This window comes from Taurulus bubalis (genome assembly GCF_910589615.1).
Source record: "Taurulus bubalis genome assembly, chromosome: 12".
NCBI lineage: Eukaryota > Metazoa > Chordata > Actinopteri > Perciformes > Cottidae > Taurulus > Taurulus bubalis.
The window spans coordinates 18768930-18791025 of NC_136600.1; the positions used below are offsets into that span (position 1 = coordinate 18768930).

Genomic DNA, 22096 nt, shown 5'->3' on the forward strand with positions numbered 1-22096 from the left:
TGTTAAATTAAATTTGGGGGAAGAGAACTATAAGGGCGAGGTTGTTGTGTCGGCGAGCAAAGGCATGCGTCTTTATAGGCTGCTGTGGACTAACTTATAACTTTAAGTAATACGGTTTAACAGAAATGATGGATCGAAATGATGGATCCTAATTCATAATGGACAGAAATGATGGATCCTAATTCATAATAGACAGAAAAAGGAAAATGTGCATGTGAAATTACATTAAAGTTGGAATTAAATCACGCTATAAATAGGTCATATTTATCCTTAATCAATATAAGGTGTGTTTTAACATCCTCTCAAAGGTCCTGTCCCAAACATCCAAATGTTATAACAATTTTTTTTTTAATGAGTTTGAACAAAAGAGCATTCCAAACTTCCTCAAAATATCATATATCTTATTTCATATTAAAATATTTAAGTGTTACAGAAATAAAGCCTATGTGTTCCTGTAATATTTGTAAAGTATTTTAATCATCCTTAATTCGCCCTATCCAATTAGATATCTGAATCTTAGGCTACTTGTCACAGTACTTAACATGGTGAATATGTCAGCCACACGTGCACCTGTAGAGGTGGGAATGGACGCTTCAGCTCTCTCAATACCGTTTGTTATGTGTTCTTTTGCGCGCGCGCGCGCGCGCGTGTGTGTGTGTGTGTGTGTGTGTGTGTGTGTGTGTGTGTGTGTGTGTGTGTGTGTGTGTGTGTGTTTGTGTGTGTTGAATAAGTATTCTGCATATCGCCACAAAGCACAATCGGGGAATGCATATGAAAAGTGTGCGCAAAAGCTTGCAGTCGGCAAAGTTTAACTGTACGCACGAGGCTCGCCGCACAGCACGTGCACGGGCACCTGCCTGGCCCTGCCCACTGCAGTGCACCTTCTCTCTTAAAACATGCAGGAAACTGGACACCTGCTCACGCCATTTTGGCTCTAAACGCCACAGCCATGCTGCAATCTGCTCACGCTTAAAGATCCAAAATGGCACCCAGTTTCCTCATTCGCCGACTCGCTCATCTGTAGAGTCCCTGCAGAGACCGTTGCCGTGGTAACTGCTGTCAAACCCAGAGTCTGTGTGGTGACGTAATGCTTCCAGCAGACAGTGTTTATGTTGTGGATGAGACTTAAAAGCTGACGGTGCAGACTTTGCACATGGGTGCGTCAAGTTGATTGATGAGACCGCTGTGGCGCAGAATTGACAACACGTTTCGTATGTGCGTCATCGAACACTTTACAACCTTTAGGATAGGTATCAATAAGTCTACATGTTTTATAATCAATATAACTAGTAAGCAGTCTGCGCCTAGCGACACATTCGACTGTAAAGTTTGCTGAAAAAAATGACCTCAGTGTTTCTGCGGCAGGAGAGAGAGAAAACAGGACCAATGAGCGAGTGCGTGCATGTGCGTGTGTTTGGCGAGAGAGGAAGCCAGAGAGGCAGGGACGGGACGCTGCGCGGTTATTCCAACTTGACCGAAGTTGGAAACGGAGCTTCATCCCCGCGTCCTTGCGGAGATGCGGCGGTCATTGAAAGAGCGCACATTTGAACGATAATTCAGACGGTGACGAAATCAAGATGACAATACCGAAAGAAATCCCGGAGAAATGGTTTCCACTCGTTCTTCCCCTAAAAAGAAAGAAAGAGAAAGGACTAAATGGAGTCAAATCGAAAAAGAGGTGGACAGGTACGAGTTTGTGTGACAGTTCAGGCTGCGTTTAATTGACCTTATTATATTATGATTCTTATTATTATTGTGCCACATGTCTTCACTGTCATCGTCATCACCGTCGTCATCACCATCATCATCGTCAGTAGGTTGTTGATTGCACAAACTGCATCTCAAATAAACATCATTTTTCATCCTCATCCCAACTGAGTCCAAGTTTCATTCCTGCTTCTTCATCTCGCTGGCCCCATTTCTTTACTGAGCATTGTGCGCGTGTGTGTGTTTGTGTGTGTGTGTGTGTGTGTGTGTGTGTGTGTGTGTGTGTGTGTGTGTGTGTGTGTGTGTGTGTTTGTGTGTGTGTGTGTGTGTGTGTGTGTGTGTGTGTGTGTGTGTGTGTGTGTGTGTGTGGCTTTCACCTTATCATAAGTGCGTATTACAGGCCTAATTGGCTTATACTATATTATAGTTTATATGTATATATTGAGCATTTCACTGTGTTTATTAGACATCAGCATCCAACATTAGTCAATTAAATAACATAAATAATAATAATAAGTATCATTCTTCATACTGAGATAGTTGTTAAGTCTTCACTGCCATCCAGTGTTTTGGACCAGCGTCACCTTTGTTTTTCTTGTTTTCAGCTTTATAACCCATCATGAAGAGACGACCTGTATAATGTTCCTCAAAGTTTTCTCCTGTTTTCCTGATGTTTAGCACTGACTATGAATCCGTGCATATGTGTAAACAAAACGGAGTTTACCTGAATCTGAATTTTGCATAAATAACTAGGATGATGTCCTTGTTGTCTCTGCTGGCTGAGACACTGATCAATCTTCCAGGCGCCAGCCTCCGCTGTCACTGCACTGCCTCATCTGTATCCTCATTCCTTTGCTTAACTATCACAAATCCCACTGGATGTGCACCTTGATTTGACCTCCAGCCCACCAGTCTGTCACTGTGTCACCCGCATTGTTTTTGTAACTAATTAGATCATTGTGTGTGTGTGTGTGTGTGTGTGTGTGTGTGTGTGTGTGTGTGTGTGTGTGTGTGTGTGTGTGTGTGTGTGTGTGTGTGTGTGTGTGTGTGCATGTACGCACGCGCATGACTGCAGAAAATTCTACCATCCCATCTTCATCTAATTAAATCAGGCACAGCGAGTGATGATCACGTCTGCGCAGAAGCTGATCCTGCCTTAGGTTCAGTCATGGCAATGACAATAGCATTTTCCATCGCTCAGGTAGCTCTTTGCTCATTATTGTTATGACTTCAGTCTTTGTTCACTGTGTTGTGAGAGTGTGTGCTGCTCACAGAGACATACGGAGGATGTGTGCTGTGTATCCGTACATGCCCAGCCATAGGGGGGAGAGTGTTAAAGCGACAGGAATGAAAGAAAGTGAGCCAGCTAGTCATTCTGTGTAAGATTGTTTGGAATTGAGTATTTTATTTTGAATCTATATTTATGTGCCCCTTTATGTCCCAGTTGTTTATGGAAACCTTACGCTCACAGCAGAGTGCCTGCAACTGAAAGTTTCCTAGTAATGGAGCTTTATAGATTTATGCAGACTTGCTGTATAGCATCTACTCTGCGTCAGGGCTTCTAATGCCCTTGAATCTGTCAGAGACATTAAACACTTAATGGGCAGTTTGCTAAAGATGCTCATGCATTCAGCCTGGGTTGGTCCGCTTGCACAGCTGGACAGACACTGCCTGGTCCTGACATCAGATGCTTGGAAGCCTCAGTGTCTCTGTGCTTACCTTGCAAAAGCATCTTGGCCTCTTCATGGAGGGTTGCAGGTTTTTTCGCTGCATGTCAGACAGATCTGTCTGGTGAACACTTCCCCTAGAAAGCAACGTAACGACCTTCGGGTAGCTGGGAGAGGTGCCAGAAGGAAAAGGAAAGAGCCGGGATTCAACAGAATAGATGTGCACCTACAAGATCAGACAAATCTGATATAGTGATGTTAACCAGAGTTTAGAAGAGAGGGCATATCAAATACCACCAGCAGAGAGAGAGAGAGAGATGAGAGAGAGATGAACATGGTCCAGTTCATCATGCTATAGTCCAGAACATCACAATAATGTCTAACTTGCTCTCTGATTTAGTGCCATATATATTGAAGTCGCCCAGCAGTTGTATCAATGCCTGTAGTAGTATTTAAGATACAGTATATTAAATGCATTATGCATCATTATTGCAATATAACAAACAAGATGATAGAGGATGTTGTTCGGTCATTCTTCTCATAACTCTCCACCTGATAGCAACTTAGAATGTAAAACAAAGAGAGAAATAATTTGTTTTCTAAGTTGACTCATCCCAGCTGGTCTGAAGTCGTCTGGAGTTGTGACAAAATCTGTCTTATAATGTGCAACAACAAAGAGGAGTTCTACTGTATCTCTTTTAAGTGGCCTGCGTTTATTTGGTAGAGCAGAAACAAAGATAAGACCGGGCTTCACAGTGCTGCAGAAACAGGAAACCACATGGTCTTTGTTTATGTGTGTGCATGTGATTATGGGGCCTCTGCTGTGTGATGTCCCTTCCTGTGGCGCCTTGTTGCCTCTCAGTCAAAGGTGTGTTGAGGATCTTGTGGTTTCAGTCAGAGCTACAGTGTGTGTGTGTGTGTGTGTGTGTGTGTGTGTGTGTGTGTGTGTGTGTGTGTGTGTGTGTGTGTGTGTGTGTGTGCATGCACAGCCCTGTGCAAAACAGGCCAGTCATTTCATTTAAAAAGCCGTCTCGTCAATATTAGAGGAGACAGGCCTGGTGGAGGAGGGGGGGGAACTCCCAAACTACCTTGCTTCAGCATAAACAGAAACCTAAAAACAGCGAGAGGATAAAAAGCAGGGTCAGGAGAGTTAGACATTTTGCTGTTTTACTTCTATTCTCTGTAGATTTAAGTCACAAGTGTCATGGATTTAATTCTTCATCTGTGAATACCTGTAACGGGTCTCAGCTCTCCTGTTGATTCATACAGATGCGCATCTGTGGTTATGTGATCATTAAGAGACAGAGGCAGCAGATAATTAAAGATTAGAGATAATTGGTCTGATTATTAGTTCTGCTGTGTGTGTATGTGAAACACAATGATTGAGTCTGACCAAATACTAATAACTCAACCTCCAGCAGACTACACCAGCTTCATTGATTAAATAATAAATGCATAAACATAGTGTACTGTCTGTCTCCTTCACTCTCTTTCTCTGTTCAGGTCTCCGGAGGATTTCATTGTTATAGACATTCTTAAGGATTTACAATTGGTCCTTTTATCCACTTTGACACACAGAGATGCAGTGCTTTCTGTTATTTTAGTTGTGATGTCACCCTCTAATGACTCATGTTGTGCCTTGTTTCTTCAGAGGAGGAGAGAAGGGCCAGAGCCAATGACAGAGAGTACAACGAAAAATTCCAGTACGCGGTAAGACCGTTTTCTCTTGTCCATGTTATAAACTATGTTCATAAAAGATGAGAAAACATGTTAATCATTGAAGCAGTTTGACTGAAATATTGTGATAATCCATATACTCATTTCTCTCCTCCTCATCCAGAGTAACTGCATTATGACATCCAAGTACAACGTTGTCACCTTTCTGCCCGTCAACTTGTTTGAGCAGTTCCAGGAAGTAGCCAACACCTACTTCCTTTTCCTGCTCATACTACAGGTGAGTAGAGGAGGTCAATGGGGGATGTAACGAGGGATGTAAGTGAGGCACATGGAGAGAGAGAGCAGCTGGAACTTCAAAGGCTGGAGAGTTACTGCTTTACATCTCTTAAGGACAGAGATGTGTCAGAAAGTGATAGTTGGCTTGAAACACGGAAATTCAATGAAATGAATAGGTGACAATAGTATTATAAAAGTTGACGGACGTATGAAACTATAACAATTCAAATTCCAAGAAATTGTGTTGAAATCAGTTCTGTAAGAATGTGTGACCCTGTTTATAAAAACAAATTATGACTTTACAGCTCTCTGCAGCTGAGAGCACAGCTATAGAAAACACATCTGACCAAACAGTTTCACATGGTCACCTTTCAACCCCAATTGATCATTCACAAGTTGCAAAAAGGTTTCAAAGTTAAGATGTTCAGCCTTTTATTGATTTTAAACCATGCTAGCAGGGTTTGCATTTGCAATGTCAGTCCACCACTTTCATCCAGATGGAAATGTCACAACAACTCTTTGTAAAAATACATTTACAAACTTTTATTGAATCCTCCAGTCTCTGGTGAGCCTCTGACTTTTCCTCTTGTTTTTGTCCACTACTAAAATGTTTGCAAAAGTAGTGAAATACCCATCACCCTCAGCTGTACTGTGTATTGCACTTAGTGCCAACATGCTAAATTAAGATGTTAAACTTAAATTGTATTTTAATTATACCTGTTCGCATTGTCATTGTGAGCATATTAGCATGCTGGCATTAAGTGCAGCCTCACAGAGCTGCACTTAATGCCAGCATGGAGGCTGACTCTTAGTCTTGTTATATTTTAATCCCAGGTGAAGGAATGTATACTTTATAAACTGTTGTAGTCAGTTGTACTTCCACTTGCAGACGCTGAGCGTGTAGCTTGGGCCAGATGTAGTTGTCTCTGAATTGCACACTGCCTTTACGTCCCTTGTCAAACTAATCTGCACACCAACCTTCTCTGTCTCTGTCTAGCTAATACCTCAGATCTCCTCCCTCTCCTGGTTCACTACCATTGTGCCTTTAGCTCTGGTGCTGAGCATCACCGCAGTAAAGGATGCCACAGATGACTATGTGAGCATGTTTTCTAATCACCATATACTTACATATATTTGTGAAATACAAATAAAGAGCAGGGGCACCTGATTATTCCTAGTAAAAACTAATAAGGGTCCTGAAAAGCTAATATTGATCTTTGTCTCCTGCAGTTTCGTCATAAGAGCGACAACCAAGTGAACAACCGTCAGTCTCAGGTCCTCATCCGTGGCTCGTGAGTTTCCAGTCAACTTAGTACAGTTTTTCTAAATCACAACAATTTATTTGCGTCTCTAACTCACTGTTTTCTCTCTGTTTCTCTGTTTCAGGCTACAGAATGAAAAGTGGATGAATGTTCGAGTGGGTGATATCATTAAACTGGAAAACAACCAGTTTGTGGCAGTAAGTGTGTGTCCAACCCATCGAAATACATTACATACACACACACACACGCACACACACACACACACACACACACACACACACACACACACACACACACAGTGCCTTATTAGGGGATACTACCTACTATTGCTAGTTACTCTTTTGCCGGCAGTGCAGTGCACTGGATGCTCTCATATTGTATCTATTTTCAGGCTGACCTGCTCCTGTTGTCCAGCACTGAACCGCATGGACTCTGTTACATTGAGACAGCCGAGCTGGATGGGTCAGAAAACACACCACATTTTTACCATAGACTCACAGTTCCTCACAATCTGCAGAAGAAACTGGACACTACATCTAAATCGCCGTGTGCTGTATTATCTTGCAGAGAGACCAATATGAAGGTCCGTCAGTCTGTTACAGTGACGTCTGAACTCGGAAACCAGAACAACTTGGCTTCATTCGATGGTGAGTTTTGAGAAAACTCCTCCTCTTATTTTGATTTCTGGTTTGGTTCATCTTCCGTTCTTGGTAATTTATAGGTCAACAGGTTTCAGTGTTTAACACAAACGTTATCCAACTTCACACCCTCGCACATCACACAATATGTACACGCGCACACTTTCTTTCTGCCGTCCCCTGCCAGCATTAAACAACAGCCTATCATCACCCACTACTACTCTCACACAACAAAATGCTTGTATGTGAGCACAGCACGCCCACACCCACACACTCTACACCTGCAGCAGAAAATGCATTACTGCAGCAAATTTACCCACACTTCGCAGGTCTTATCAACATATGAAAGATGTGTGTTTCAATCTTTGGGTTTGTGTTTATGTGTGTGACAACGGCCTGATGTCACATGGATGATTCATTCAGCGCTATATCATACAGCTAGGAAAATAAACCTAATACTGTAATTGGATTTGGAGGACATCCATGATATAGCATATGATTTATATGTGTGTGTGTGTGTGTGTGTGTGTGTGTATGTGTGTGTGTGTGTGTGTGTGTGTGTGTGTGTGTGTGTCTGGGTGAAGGTGAGGTGGTGTGTGAGCCCCCCAACAACAAGCTGGATCGGTTCTGTGGGACTCTGTACTGGAGAGACAAGAAAAACACCTTGACGAACCAGAACTTGCTGCTACGAGGATGCGTCCTCCGCAACACAGAGGCCTGCTACGGCCTGGTCATCTTCGCAGGTCGTGTGTGTCCGTGAAATATTTGTGTGTGAAAGTGTGTATATAATGTGAATATCAGGTCTAACGTTCCCCGTTTTTGTTTCAGGCCCAGATACCAAGCTAATGCAGAACAGCGGTCGCACCAAGTTTAAGCGTACGAGCATCGATCGCCTGATGAACACTCTGGTCCTCTGGGTAGGACACCCCAAACTTCTCACTTTCATGGCTCACACAGCCACTATTTCAGGACATGAGCTCAGTGGCTTAAGTCTAGTTTCATATATCTCCTGATTTGTGTTCAACTGACTGACAGATCCAAACATAAAGGATTACACTCCTTCTTTCTCTGACTCTAAAGTTTCTCCATCTGCATGTTTCTGTCAGATCTTTGGCTTCCTGGTGTGTATGGGTGTGATCCTGGCTGTGGGTAACGCAGTGTGGGAGAGAGAGGTGGGCTCCCTGTTTCAGAGCTATCTGCCCTGGGACCCTCCTGTGGACAACTTTCTGTTCTCAGCCTTCCTCTCCTTCTGGTCTTACGTCATCATTCTCAACACTGTGGTGCCTATCTCTCTATATGTGAGGTGAGGAGAAGTCCAAGACATACTGTGCAAAAGCAAAGCGTGTGTAGAAGAGTGATGAAAGACAAATGAATCATGGGAAAAAACTGAAGTGGTATGCTGATGTCTTAGCAGACAGTTATTTCAACCAAATATTGTGTTCATTACGATCTTTCCTGTGTTACATTAATGCTTATATTAGACATTATCAAGCTTTATTTGACATTGTTTGTATATGTTGTCTACAGTGATTCCCTCTCAGGTAAGAGAGCTGCAGATGAAGCCCTGAAAATTGTTTCCTCTGCTCCCCCATTTCCAAACCACTACTGTGGTCCCTGCACACCCGATCTCATAGACTTCAAGTGTTTGCACTCACCGCTCCCTGACTAATGCATGGGTGTGTGACTAATTGCTCGGCGTGATCATTTTGTTGTCCTCTCTCTGTTGTCAAGGTGTACTTTACTGTTGTAATCATGTCCCTTTGTCACCTGTGTGTGTGTGTCAGTGTGGAGGTGATCAGGCTGGGTCACAGCTACTTCATTAACTGGGACCAGGAGATGTTCTGCTCCCAGTGTAACACAGCAGCTGAGGCCAGGACCACCACTCTGAACGAAGAGCTCGGCCAGGTGGACATCCACACTGACACTACTGCAAATGCAGTCTGTGTGTGTGATATTGATATTTGATATATTTCACGCATGTTTATCGATCGTGTACTCTGCCAATCTGTCCAACATTCATCCTAGTTTCTGTTGCTAATTATCTGTTGTTAAATAATCCTGAATTGTTTAAGAAATATACATTCTGCAATAACTAAATGATGGAATCAATTGTTTCTTACTGCACAAATTAAATGCATCTTCAGACTAAAAGGGATATACATTCAGAGAGGAGAAAGCTTCACATATTGGTTTAAAGGATGCATCACTCTCCTGGGCTTAGACAAACAAAATCATCTTACTTCTAGATTTACAAAATATTTTTACAACAATTGCTTTGTCTGTGTAATTAAATATTTAGTGTAACCATTACATGTTTCCTTCAGGTTGAATACATCTTCAGTGACAAGACTGGAACTCTCACTCAGAACATCATGAGCTTCAATAAGTGCTCCATCAATGGACAGACTTACGGTTAGCGCACACACACACACACACACACACGCACACACACACACACACACACACACACACACACACACACACACACACACACATTCAAGAAAGGAGTGCTATTATGGACATTATATTTTTGGCCCTAAATATTTACATACATGAGGGCTCCGAATATTAGAAATGCCTCTGAATATTCTGCAGCCCAGTACAACACCATCACTAACTATGACCTGAATGCTTAAACATATCATTGCATTTACAAACTCATGACAGTGTCAACAAAACCTGAACATTATAGATAATTATTTATTATTCTAAAATCTGACTAGAGACTTTTTGGCAGTGCAGTTGTATTGGATTGTATTAGACTGTGTGAAGTGGCCAATGTGTGTAATCATCATGCACACACCTACACAACAAAGTACACAACCAAGTTTTACACCTGTGTGTGTGTTGCTGTCAGGGGAAGGAAGGGACCCGTTGGGACCTCGGCCAAAGGTCAGTCGTCACTTTCGTTTTGTTTTACTGAAACACTCATTCATAAATATGCATATGTGTGTACTCCCAGTTTATGTCACATTATCAGAGTCCCTGACTCACTATATATCTTCAGAGATTGGACTTCACCCCCTTCAACCCCCTGGCGGACCCGGACTTCTGTTTCTATGATGACACCTTGCTGGAATCAGTGAAAGTGGGAGACGCACACGCGCACAAATTTTTCCGCCTGCTCTCCCTCTGTCACACCGTTATGAGTGAGGAGAAGAGCGAGGGTGAGCAAGGGGAGGGGAATGCAGGAGGTCAAATGGCACCAACAAACCATCAGTCTGTTATTTTGTGTTTAATATTTCTCATCATGTTATCTGTCGGCCTAGGAAAGCTGATTTATAAGGCTCAGTCGCCAGATGAGGGGGCTCTTGTGACGGCGGCTCGAAACTTTGGCTTTGTGTTTCGCTCCCGAACACCTGGGACGATAACTACGACAGAGATGGGACGACCTGTCACCTACACTCTGCTTGCCATACTGGACTTCAATAATATACGCAAGAGAATGTCTGTTATAGGTGCGCAGAGATCATCATATTCAGTTTACAAAGAATATGGAAATGGGTTGGTGTTTATTTAAAAAATATATGATGTGTAGTATAAATCAGGATGAAATAAGAATATGAATATGAAATAATACTATCTGCAATTTAACTACTGTAGTTTAACCATTTTCCATCAGGGACTCTGATGCGTAAAGTGTGCATTCTCCCTATTTTTCCTCTTACTTTTTCTCTTTATTTTAGGTTACAATGATGAGCACCTTGGTGCAGCAGAAAACACTATGTAGGTGTACAGGGACTTAAATATAATGCAACAATCCCTTTATATCTGGTCTTGGATGATTTGCACTCTTCTTTTATACTTTGGTTTATACTAACACAACGAGAACTGGCTTTTATTGGATGAGTTGAGCTTTTTATGTTTAAATCTAAAATAATTAATACAATAATAAAAATGTAAACAGACAGGAGATAGGCTATTTGTCATGTTTACATTTCATCCCTCAATGAGATTTCACTGTGTTTTTCTGAGATTGGCTTTCTAGTATGGTGCTGGAAAACTGCCCATAAATCACTGGTCATCAGTCACCCTGGCCTTAAAAACAATTTTGGTCTTGCAACAGAGCAGCGGGACCACGAGGCACTGAGCACACATTTATACCTTCGAGCATCAGTTGGATTATGTCAACCACTCTATGCAGGAATGACATTTATTAAAGACGAAAAAGAGGAGGGTTTGATTGTGATGGTATGGAGTTGTATGGATTTATTGAAGTATTATGTCTCTTTATTTCACTCAGTGCGTAACCCGGAGGGTCGGATCCGTCTGTACTGTAAAGGAGCTGACACTGTGCTGCTGGAGAGACTCCACCCCTGTAACCAGGAACTGATGAATGTCACCTCTGACCACCTCAATGTGAGTAAACACACATGGATGGATGGATGGAATTGTACTGCCATCTAGTGTCTCCAAACTTGGAAACAGCTCAAGCAAGTATTTAATCATTAACTCAAATAAAGTATATCAACTTGACATGTGGCAGACGCTGATATGTTTGGCCTATATTTGGACCTTGATAGTGGAATAGAGCACCATTGACCTTTACGACTTCATTGTTTCTCCCAATGTGTATCCTCATGTCAAAATGTGTGTCTATGTTTATGTTTGTACATGCCTGCGTGTATACTGTATATTTGGTTCTAGGAGTATGCTGCCGATGGTTTGCGGACACTGGCGCTGGCCTACAGGGACCTGACAGAGGAGGAGTGGGAGGCGTGGTCAGAGAGCCACCGCTGCGCTGACAAGGCCGCCAGCTGCAGAGAGGACCGACTGGCAGCCGCTTATGAGCAGATAGAGCAAGACATGATGGTTAGAGACTTGGCCTGAGAGCGTGTATGTGTGTGTGTGTGTGTGTGTGTGTGTGTGTGTGTGTGTGTGTGTGTGTGTGTCTGACTTTCATTTTCTTTATGTGGAACATGAAGCCATATGTTTTTCATAACATTTATGGAGACTTCCTTCCGCAAACGGAATCAAAATAGCACTTTAAAAAAGTGGAACCTTGGGTGAGGGGAAATTCCTCTCTTTTGCATTTTCTCAGTGCAGGATGTTAATTCACTGATTGTCGATTTAATGAGTTGAAATGATGGTAAGCCATTTCAAGTTGTTAGGCAGAATTTGCCTTTATGCACGACTTAACTGGAATTATTGTGTGTGTGTGCCCGTGTGTCTAGCTCCTGGGGGCTACAGCTATAGAGGACAAGCTGCAGGAAGGCGTCCCAGAGACCATCGCTGTCCTCTCTCTGGCTAACATTAAGATCTGGGTTCTCACTGGAGACAAGCAGGGTGAGACACATACACTTGCATACAATTGTTTTAACCATTTTTTTTAAACACCATCATTTGCAAAGCACCACACAAAAAGAGATAGAAAAGGATAATTCTGCATTCCTTTTATTCTGCAGCCATGCGCTTACTGTCTGCATCATTGACCTGTAAAACACACCTGAAATTCACCACAATGGTCAACATAAAACCAGGCAAACTGGCAGATATTCATCATGAATTTCACCAGCATGCATCTTAACATTTGTTTTGCAAGTTTTCTATAGTGGACCACCAAACTATTGTCAACTATTGAGAAGCAGAAAATCAGTCACACTGACCAGGAACCAATCATCAACAAGGCCATGCAGGTCCTTGTGCCAGCCACAATTATCTAATTGCTATGTGGTGGAAAAAATATGCAGGCAGTGAAATTAGATCACTTTTCTCGCATTGGATGAAAAATATTAGCAAGTTCAGCTCAACCGTTGATACATTTGAGCTATAAAGCTGTCTTTACCGTGAAACTACTAACATGTTCGGCTGGAACGATGAACTGCATTTCAGTAACCCACTCCCTTTCTCTCACAGAGACAGCTGTCAATATAGGCTATTCCTGCAAGATGCTGACAGATGATATGACCGAGGTGTTCATCATCAGTGGACACACTGTCCAGAGCGTACGGCAGGAGCTCGGGTCAGTCTGTCTGTCTGTCTGTCTGTCTGTCTGTCTGTCTGTCTACACTCTAGGATTAACATGGAGCAAAAATGAGAAAAGGCAGGTGTCGATCAGAACATAACTAAGAAGTATATGCATGATTGGAGTGAGTAGATGTGGTGGCAAATTCTCCACTACTTAACATAACTTACTGAACAATGGTGGTTAATCCAAGCTTTAATTTTGCCACCGCAGTTAAATCAACACACTAAAACCACCACGCTGGTTAGGACTATCTAAAGGCACAGCCCTGCAAATGTACTGCCTCCAGTTGAGTCCTAAAATAGTTAGTAGTTTACATACATAGTTGTTTTTTTCACCAAGTAAAAAATCTACCATCTACCTTTAGTGTAAAACCAAAGATTTTCTCCTGTCAATCACAATGTCATTCAATGATGCTAGCTCTAACGAAAAACAGTACAACACATAACGAAGCATATAGATGAAACCTTTATGTGACTAAAATATTTTTAGAATACCACAAATGAAGAAGTTAAGCACAGAATGTTCCTTAAAGTGCCAAAGGTTTTGCATTTAAGACTCAAATAGCTTAAACATATTTGGCAAAGCAACACGATGACGCCATCTTTTTTTGTGAGTAGCAGTGGTGCACAATCGTTGGCTAAGGGTTGAAACATGAATAACTTCAGGGTCCTTCTTTTTTAATCTCCTGTTTGATTTGTTTTCTCAGCTGTGTCTGTTTCACCATTCTCTTTCATCTCTCCCGTTTCCTCTTCATACACATGTTGTGTTTTGGTTCTGTCTTCTTTTGTCAGAGACAAGCCATGTTGATGTGGAGTTTGTTTGTCTTCCTCTCCAGGAGGGCGAGGGAAAGGATGATCGAGCTGTCAAGAACCAGAGATGGAGGGAAGGAGGAGGGGATGGAGGGATGTTTCATGGGTAACGGTTTCAGAGAACAACAAGAAGGAGATGGTACAGGAGGAGGAGGAGGAGGAGGAGGAGGGAAACAGCTGCAGTGCCCTCCTCCTCCTCCTCCTCCTCCTCCTCCTCCTCCTCCTCCTTCACCTCCTCCCTCCAACCTCATCGACAACATCTCTGGAGAGTTTGCCCTCGTAATCAACGGACACAGTCTGGTATTAATAACACGCCCCCATACCCACATACACAAGACAAGAATTAAACTGTCAACTCTCAAATGTGTATCTTGCATCAACAAACCATATTCTTCTGAAATAACTTTTTTCCCACAGATGCAACTCTGACACGTTACCATTGACCCGTAAATCTTCTCAACTCTCTCTTGCTCTTTGATAGGCCCACGCACTGGAAGCAGACATGGAGACAGAGTTTGTGTCGACAGCGTGTGCGTGCAAAGCTGTGATCTGCTGCCGAGTCACCCCGCTGCAAAAAGCTCAGGTGGTGGACGTCATCAAGAAGCACAAGAAGGCCGTAACTCTGGCTATAGGAGACGGAGCTAACGACGTTAGCATGATCAAAAGTGAGTTGCGCAATCATGGAGGATAAGACTGAGAGGAAAGAGAGTAGGGTTCGACCAAGTGGATGCCCGTTATACCTTTATGCAATGTAAATTCTCAGCAGAAGTTGTTTATCAGCATGGTGTTACTAGTGGTGACGAAGGTGGTGTGGAAATGTGTCTTACTGTAGGTGTGATGTCCTCATTATTTAAGGAACTCATTTCTTAGTGTCTTCAATGTGATGAGTGTCATTTTAAAGCCCACTGACATGCAGGTTTACCACTCATTACCCTGTGCAGAAAAAACATTGTTCAAACCCACACCATTTTTTTTTATTCTATTGGAAATCCCAAACGCAATAAATGTGTCAGACTGAACTTCAGCGAAATGTTTTTGTACAAGACATCATGAATATTTTCATTTGATGAAATCGTGCAGCCACTAAAAAAAACAGTTTCTGACCATTTCACTCAAACATTCATATAGCTTCATTAAGAGTTGCAACAACGGGACACAGCATTATGTTTTCATAACATTAAAGCTGCTCAAAAGGGAAACAAACAGAGAGGTTTGGTTAAGCCATGAACCAATGGTTCTGGTTTGTAATAATCTGTGTTTTGTAAGCGTTGCATCAGCTTGTGGGTTTGCCTGCTGATGTACGTCATTGCATGTTCCTTCAAATACATTTATGCAAGTAAAAAGCAGGAATACAGCCAATTCAGCATTGGTGGGTTTATGCGCCTCAAATCTCATTTGGCATTTGTTTTTTTCTGAGGCATCTTTATCTGTACCTTTTAGCTTAATTTCCTAATTCTTAAGAAAATACTTATTAGCAATTTATATTTTCTAAATACACAGCAAGCAACATGCAAATTACATATACAAAGTGCTGTGCTTTTAGTGCTGAAATAGCAACACACATCTGAGCCTAACAAGCCCCTATTCTATTCGTTCTCTCTGGGGTGAAATGTATTCTTTGTAACACCTTAAACTTAATGAGATTGTTTATCACTGATTTAGAGAATTTGTGAAGATTTTTCCAAATTGAACACCAAACATCTGTATCTAAGGTCAACCCCAGGTCTCTGTCCCAAATGTCTTGAAAGACACATCTTTCCACCTGGGAAACTTCCACACTCCCTTATCATGTTTTCTTTCCCAGATCCCAGACTTTATATCACCGTCTGTCTCAAACAGCTATAAGGCCGCACCCTAATCTGCATATTATGGCTGCCGATTTGTCCATTTGTCGTTTTTTTTCATGCTTTTTTCATGCTGAATGACTAATTTCCAAGAAACTAATGAGTACATCGCTGGTAAACACACAATGTTAAGTGGTGCTTTTCTTGACTAAGAATTCCTTTTGTAAAAGCCAGTCCTCTATTAGTGAAGATGTTTTTATCTTGTAAACTAAACTTGTCTTTAGGTTGTGATAATGTGAGTCGTTTTCTACCATGGGGACGACTCTTATCCAAGTCTTTCAATACCTTTAGATTTCCAGATCTCATTTCGCAAAGGTACTAGTAGTAAGGCAAAGTAGGCACTATTTTATCCACATGAATTAACATGCTTTCTCCTTTTTGTTTCAAATAGTTATTTGTCTCTTCTTAAGGACACAATTCACGATCAAAAACCCGACAAGAAAGCCAAAACAAAAGTCTAGTTTTTCCTAATTTATGTGGCTTACTTTTTCAGTCTCTTTCTCTGTTTGTCCTTCTCTCTCCACTCCTCCAGGTGCTCATATCGGAGTTGGTATCTCGGGTCAGGAGGGGATCCAGGCCGTCCTGGCCAGTGACTACTCCTTCTCCCAGTTCCGCTTCCTACAGCGTCTCCTGCTGGTGCACGGTCGCTGGTCCTACCTGCGCATGTGCCGTTTCCTCTGCTACTTCTTCTACAAGAACTTTGCCTTCACCATGGTGCACTTCTGGTTTGGCTTCTTCTGTGGCTTCTCTGCACAGGTCAGAGGGTAGAGCTCATGAGGACATCTTCAGGTCAAAAATCGGGTTGGAAAATGTAATCATGATTTTCTCTTTGCCTGTGTTTTTGTGTCCATTTCTCTCTCTTGTAGACGGTGTATGATCAGTACTTCATCACGCTCTACAACATTGTCTACACCTCCCTCCCTGTGCTGGCCATGGGGATATTTGACCAGGTCTGTTCAAGCATGCTGTGCATGCTGTATTCTTTCCATTAAATTGAAGAACCACACGCATGTAAGTTAATTCTCTGTTGCTGTCTAAATCGTTATCAGACATGACATCAGTACAATAAAAATGGATGAAGCTATATTTTTGCTACACCAGCGTGAGATAGCAGTGTTGGTCTGTTGGTTGGTTAATCCACCTCTTTGGAAGACTCACACTGAAATATCTCAACAAGTATTGGATGAACTGCCATCAAATTTCGTAGACTGCCTCTATCGTGCCACAATAAGGTGGAAATTGAGGAAAAACTACAGAATGGATTGCCATGACATTCATTGTGATATTCAGGATATTTAAATAATTTTGCTCTTCATCCAGTGTCGTCGTCAGGTTGAACTTTGAAGTTGTACAATATTTTTCCCGTCAGTATCAGCTTTGTGTTGTGTTGCTAACATGTATTCCAAACCAAGATGAGGAACATGGTGAACATTATACCTTCACATTGGCATGTTATCATTCTCATTGTGAATATGTTGGCATGCTGACGTAGCATTTTTCACATAGCATGACTGGAGACTCTTGGCAAACTGTAAATTCCAGGTATTTTTTGTAGTTACGACCACAACATTGAAGGCAAGTGTTGTTTTAGTAAATACAGCTCCTCACTTCTTCTCTTCATGTAGGATGTTCCTGACCAGAGGAGTCTGGAGTATCCTAAACTGTATGAGCCCGGGCAGCTCAACCTCCTGTTCAACAAGAGAGAGTTTTTCATCTGCATCGCTCAAGGCATCTACACCTCAGTGGTGCTGTTTTTTGTCCCCTGTGCTGTCCTGTCCGACGCCACTCAGAGCACCGGAGTGCCCCTCGCTGACTACCAGACCTTTGCAGTCACCACGGCAACAGCCCTGGTCATTGTGGTCAGCGTACAGGTGAGAGAGGCCAGATCGTGGGCTTTCGTCACAGCTTGCAACCTCAGTGTTTCACTGCTGTCTGACCCAGCGTTGTGTATTAACTGTGCAGTTCTTTACATGTGTGTCTGATTATGTAGATCGCTCTTGACACGGGCTTCTGGACCGTCATCAACCATGTGTTTGTGTGGGGCTCTCTGGGCTTCTACTTCTCCATCATGTTCGCTCTGCAAAGTCAGACCCTCTTCAAGATCTTTCCCATTCAGTTCCACTTTGTAGGTCGGTCCCCTCTTCTTGTTATTTGTCTGTCACACACACAAACCCTCACACACAGACAGACACACTGACCAATACGTAATTGTTGTACCCAAAAAAAGTTTCAGAATGTAAAAGTATGAAAATAAGAACAAAATATGTATTCTTAGAAATGTAAGGATGCTTCACATTTGTCAAGTGAATTGTAATAGATTGCACTGAGGGAGGATCATTTAGAAATGTCAATAAAACAGTATTACCAAATATATTTACATATTTACAGTTTCAGTACTGAAACAGAAACCATAATAGTCATTTTAAACAGAAAAATGTAATTAGTCTAGATAACTATATTTCTAAGTGAAATAGTCAATAATGAGTCAATAAGGTAAGTTACCATAAAAATGCAAGCAATAAAACATAAATGCACTGCTACCTGTTATTATATATGTAACAAGCCAAAATATGACAATGTATTGGCTCTATAAAAGATTATGTCTTTATAATGTTTGCTGTAGTCACTTGCTGAAATCATTTCACGCTACTATTGAGATCAGTAATATCTGAGTGTTCTTAGTATTTGTGAAATGCAGTAAATTCCTGAAACATATTTGCTAATGTTTGTTATTGTATATGTGCGTTTGTGAGTGTAGGTAGTGCCCAGAGCACATTGTTGCAGCCAGTCGTGTGGTTAACTATTGCGCTGGCGACAGCAATATGTATAGTTCCAGTTTTGGCATTCCGCTTCCTTAAGGTGGACCTGAAACCTCAGCTCTCAGACACGGTGAGAAAACACACACAACACAAAGATGTGCTCATCTTCTTCTTACAACATGCGTACATGTCTCTTCTTCTTCTTCTTACAACATGCGTACATGTCTCTTCTTCTTCTTCTTACAACATGCCTACATGTCTCATCTTCGCAACAGGTCTGTTGGCTTGTCTCAGCCAATGACCAATGATTAACTGCACGCGTACAAACAGTTCATCTGTGTGTGTGTGTGTGTGTAGAAGAGTTCATGCTTACTGTCACTGGCCTTGGGCACTTAGAATACTCTGCAAATATTGACTTAATCAGTGTCCCCTGATGAATAAAGTGATTTTATAGAAGACTAGCTCAGCGTGTGGCCTCGTCAGTCAGTGTCACAAGCCAGTTGGACTCGCTGTGGTAGACATTATGTAGCAGTCAATCCCAAAGACTGGTTCGGGACCCACCAGCATTTATTTGGTCTAATTTATAAAGTGTTTACCTTGTGTATTTCAATAACAAATGCATACAACAAATTTGTGATTTCTCAAACCTATATCTCTTAAAAATGGCTTGGTTTACCTATTTAAGATAATAGTTAATAATAAGGGTGGTGCCGAAATGGCAGTAAAAAAGTAACGTCAGTAACGTTAATTTACACACACATTTGCTCTTCTCACGATTTATAGATGAGGCTCATTGTGACTTGGGTCACGATGGTTTGTCATTCTTTAAATGTTTGGCCCACAGGGAACACTGAAAAATAGACGATTTAAGCAACCCTAAAGATATAATTTCTCTTCTTGAAGAAGCTCATTAGCTTAGCTTGGCTCAAGGACAGAAAACAGTGCCAAACCACCAAAACCCAAACCTCTTTCCCATGTTCCTTCTCCAGGTGCGCTACACTCAGCTGGTGCGGCAGAAGAAGCGAAAGCCGGTGGGTCGTGGCGTGGGCGGTGCCTGGCGTGGGCTGGGCAGTGTGTCAGAGGGCCGTCTGGGTGCTCGTGGCAGTTCCAGGAGATCAGGCTACGCCTTTGCCCACCAGGAAGGATTTGGAGAGCTGATCACTTCAGGAAAGAACATGAGGCTCTCGTCTCTGGCCCTGGCCAACTTTGCCTCCAGACACAGCTCCAGCTGGATCGACACGCTCCGCCGGAAGAAGCCTGCTCACCCTCACACACCTCCCAGCGCCTCCGGGGAAAGCAGCCCAGCACCCAGTTGTGTGTCTGGGTCAGTTCCGCCGCTCTCAAACTCCTCCTCTGTCCTGGGCTCTCAAGATACGACCATCGAGGAGGAGATAGGCGCAGCATCAGCCCAAAAGACTCCGACTGTTCCCACTTTATCCACACAAACGCCACCAGCTTCAGAAGCAGCTGCCCTTCAGGGTTCAGCCCAGGCCGACAATGCAGGTGTCCTTACCTCTGCAGCAGTGAGGTCCCATGGGGGAGACTCACCTGGAGGCTGGACGATCACTCTGGGCGCCGTGCAGGTGAGCTGCTGTTATTCATGTATCAATAACAGCGTATCTAAAATCACGCACATTGATGCAACCTTTCTTCTCTCCAACAGGAAGCTCTGTTTGGTTGGAAGGCTCGGGCCTCTGCATCCAACAGCCCCTGCCCATCCTCTGTCCCCATGGAAACTAGCCAGATTGAGTGAAACATTCAGAATAAATGGAGGAATAACTTGTTCACTACTTTCCATCACATGTTTGCACACACATACAGGATGTGTTGCGTGCTTTGCTGGAGAGATACTGAGGCATAGAGAGCAGTTCTCTGTTTCCCAACGGAAGCTTCTATAATAAGTCAAATAAATCCAAATCATAGGCAGAAGTGGCATATCCTAATGACATGGACCTTGTCCAACTGTGAATTGGGATTTAATGGTGATATACATGATATATACGTGATATACACCCACGGCATATGATTACAGTTCTTGAATGACTAGAACATTATGAGATTTACAGTATTTACCTGAAGGAAAGCAGCGGGTGCGGAAACAGGTAACTTACTATTAATGATGTAGAAGATTATTTCCACTTTAATTTCAAGTTGAGCCTTGTTCACAACAGAGCGTTCCTCAAAATGAACAATGGGTCGAATGAATGAACAGAATAACAAGAATCCGTGAAGTGCAGGCATTATTTGTAAAAATGTTTTTGTTCATATAGTTCTCAGTGAGAACGGTGCTTTACGTTACAGGACGCTGCGAAACTGTTGCAGGACTCGCGTCCTTTATCTCCCATTGATTTGTTGTCTTACTTGTTATACCTTTACTTCAAATGTTTTCCTTTTCTTTTTGCATCATATTGATGTGTTTTATAATGGTCACGTTGAGTTGCACTTAAAGCGAGCTCTCATATCTTTTTCTCCTCTTTGCAGGTTTTTAGTTTTTGGTCGAACAAAGGGCCAGATCATGTTGACAAACTGCCACAAGCTTACTCTAGGTTAGACTTGGGCAAAGTGCAAAGAAACGCTGTGAGAACGGAAAAATACTGTAACGCACATTAAAAGGGGATTTGTTAAACCGTCATTTCAGTAACAGGCTTTACATTTGTCCACGAATAAAGGGAAAGTGTTAGGGGATAATGACGCCTTAACAATGCACCATTTTTCTCTCAAGCTCTTCTGGTTCCTGATCCATCAGTCAAGTACAACATCTCATCTGTGTTGCAAATGCTAACTGTCAATTTTGGACCCTTACCCAAGTTGGGGTGAGATAATAAGTATAGGGTAACCACAGAGAGGATCAATATAAACCTGTTCCAGGGTCAGTCCCTTCTACTGCAGTCTTCAACAAAGTATATCTCCTTGACTGAAAACACAACAGTATGCAAACATGATCTGCACAAACTAGGCCAGAAATGAATGTACTGTTGAATGGTGATCAATAAACTTGTCATCTTTCTTTCAAATGAGAGAATCAAACTGTGTCCATATTATTTCAAGTAGCATATTTATTCCAAGTAGCAACCAACGTGTACGGTAAATGACCACGCTGGGGCATGAAATGAGGTTAGGTGAAAAATAGCCGGTAATTTTACAAACTTTTGTAAAACACAACAAATAGAGCTGTGGTACTTTATGTGACCTCTTTAGTCGTCTAGTTTGTCACAGTGCACCATGTTTTTTATTGGCAAAGATGAAAATATGTATGGACTGGTCGAAATTAAAACAAATATGATTTTTATTTTACGTTGGAATAAAACAATACTATATCAAATTCCCACAGTATGCATTAGAATAAAGTGCACCATGAGTGATAAAACCACTTGATATGACTTCCTGATTTATTACCAGTTTAAGATATGAATATATTATAGCAGGCCTATTTTCAGCTTTATCTCGGTTAGGATTTCCTCTTTAACGTACTGAACAACGGGAAGAGAG

The 22096-nt window shown here is 42.1% G+C and overlaps 1 protein-coding gene across 1 annotated transcript; it reads left to right on the forward strand.

Moving 5' to 3' along the window:
* Nucleotides 1–1577: 1577 nt before the first annotated feature.
* On the forward strand, nucleotides 1578–20360 carry atp8b2 (ATPase phospholipid transporting 8B2; the record flags this gene model as incomplete). The annotated part of the gene is made up of 29 exons (XM_079226936.1): nucleotides 1578–1686; nucleotides 5026–5084; nucleotides 5215–5328; nucleotides 6325–6423; nucleotides 6558–6619; nucleotides 6714–6786; nucleotides 6981–7051; nucleotides 7157–7236; nucleotides 7812–7970; nucleotides 8056–8144; nucleotides 8334–8530; nucleotides 9012–9132; nucleotides 9552–9639; nucleotides 10085–10119; nucleotides 10235–10394; nucleotides 10497–10685; nucleotides 11471–11586; nucleotides 11875–12039; nucleotides 12402–12513; nucleotides 13084–13189; nucleotides 14031–14304; nucleotides 14486–14669; nucleotides 16381–16604; nucleotides 16715–16798; nucleotides 17474–17719; nucleotides 17839–17981; nucleotides 18611–18737; nucleotides 19597–20190; nucleotides 20271–20360. The coding sequence occupies 29 exons, from the start codon at nucleotides 1578–1580 to the stop codon at nucleotides 20358–20360; spliced, it is 4170 nt and encodes a 1389-aa protein (XP_079083062.1).
* Nucleotides 20361–22096: the final 1736 nt, after the last annotated feature.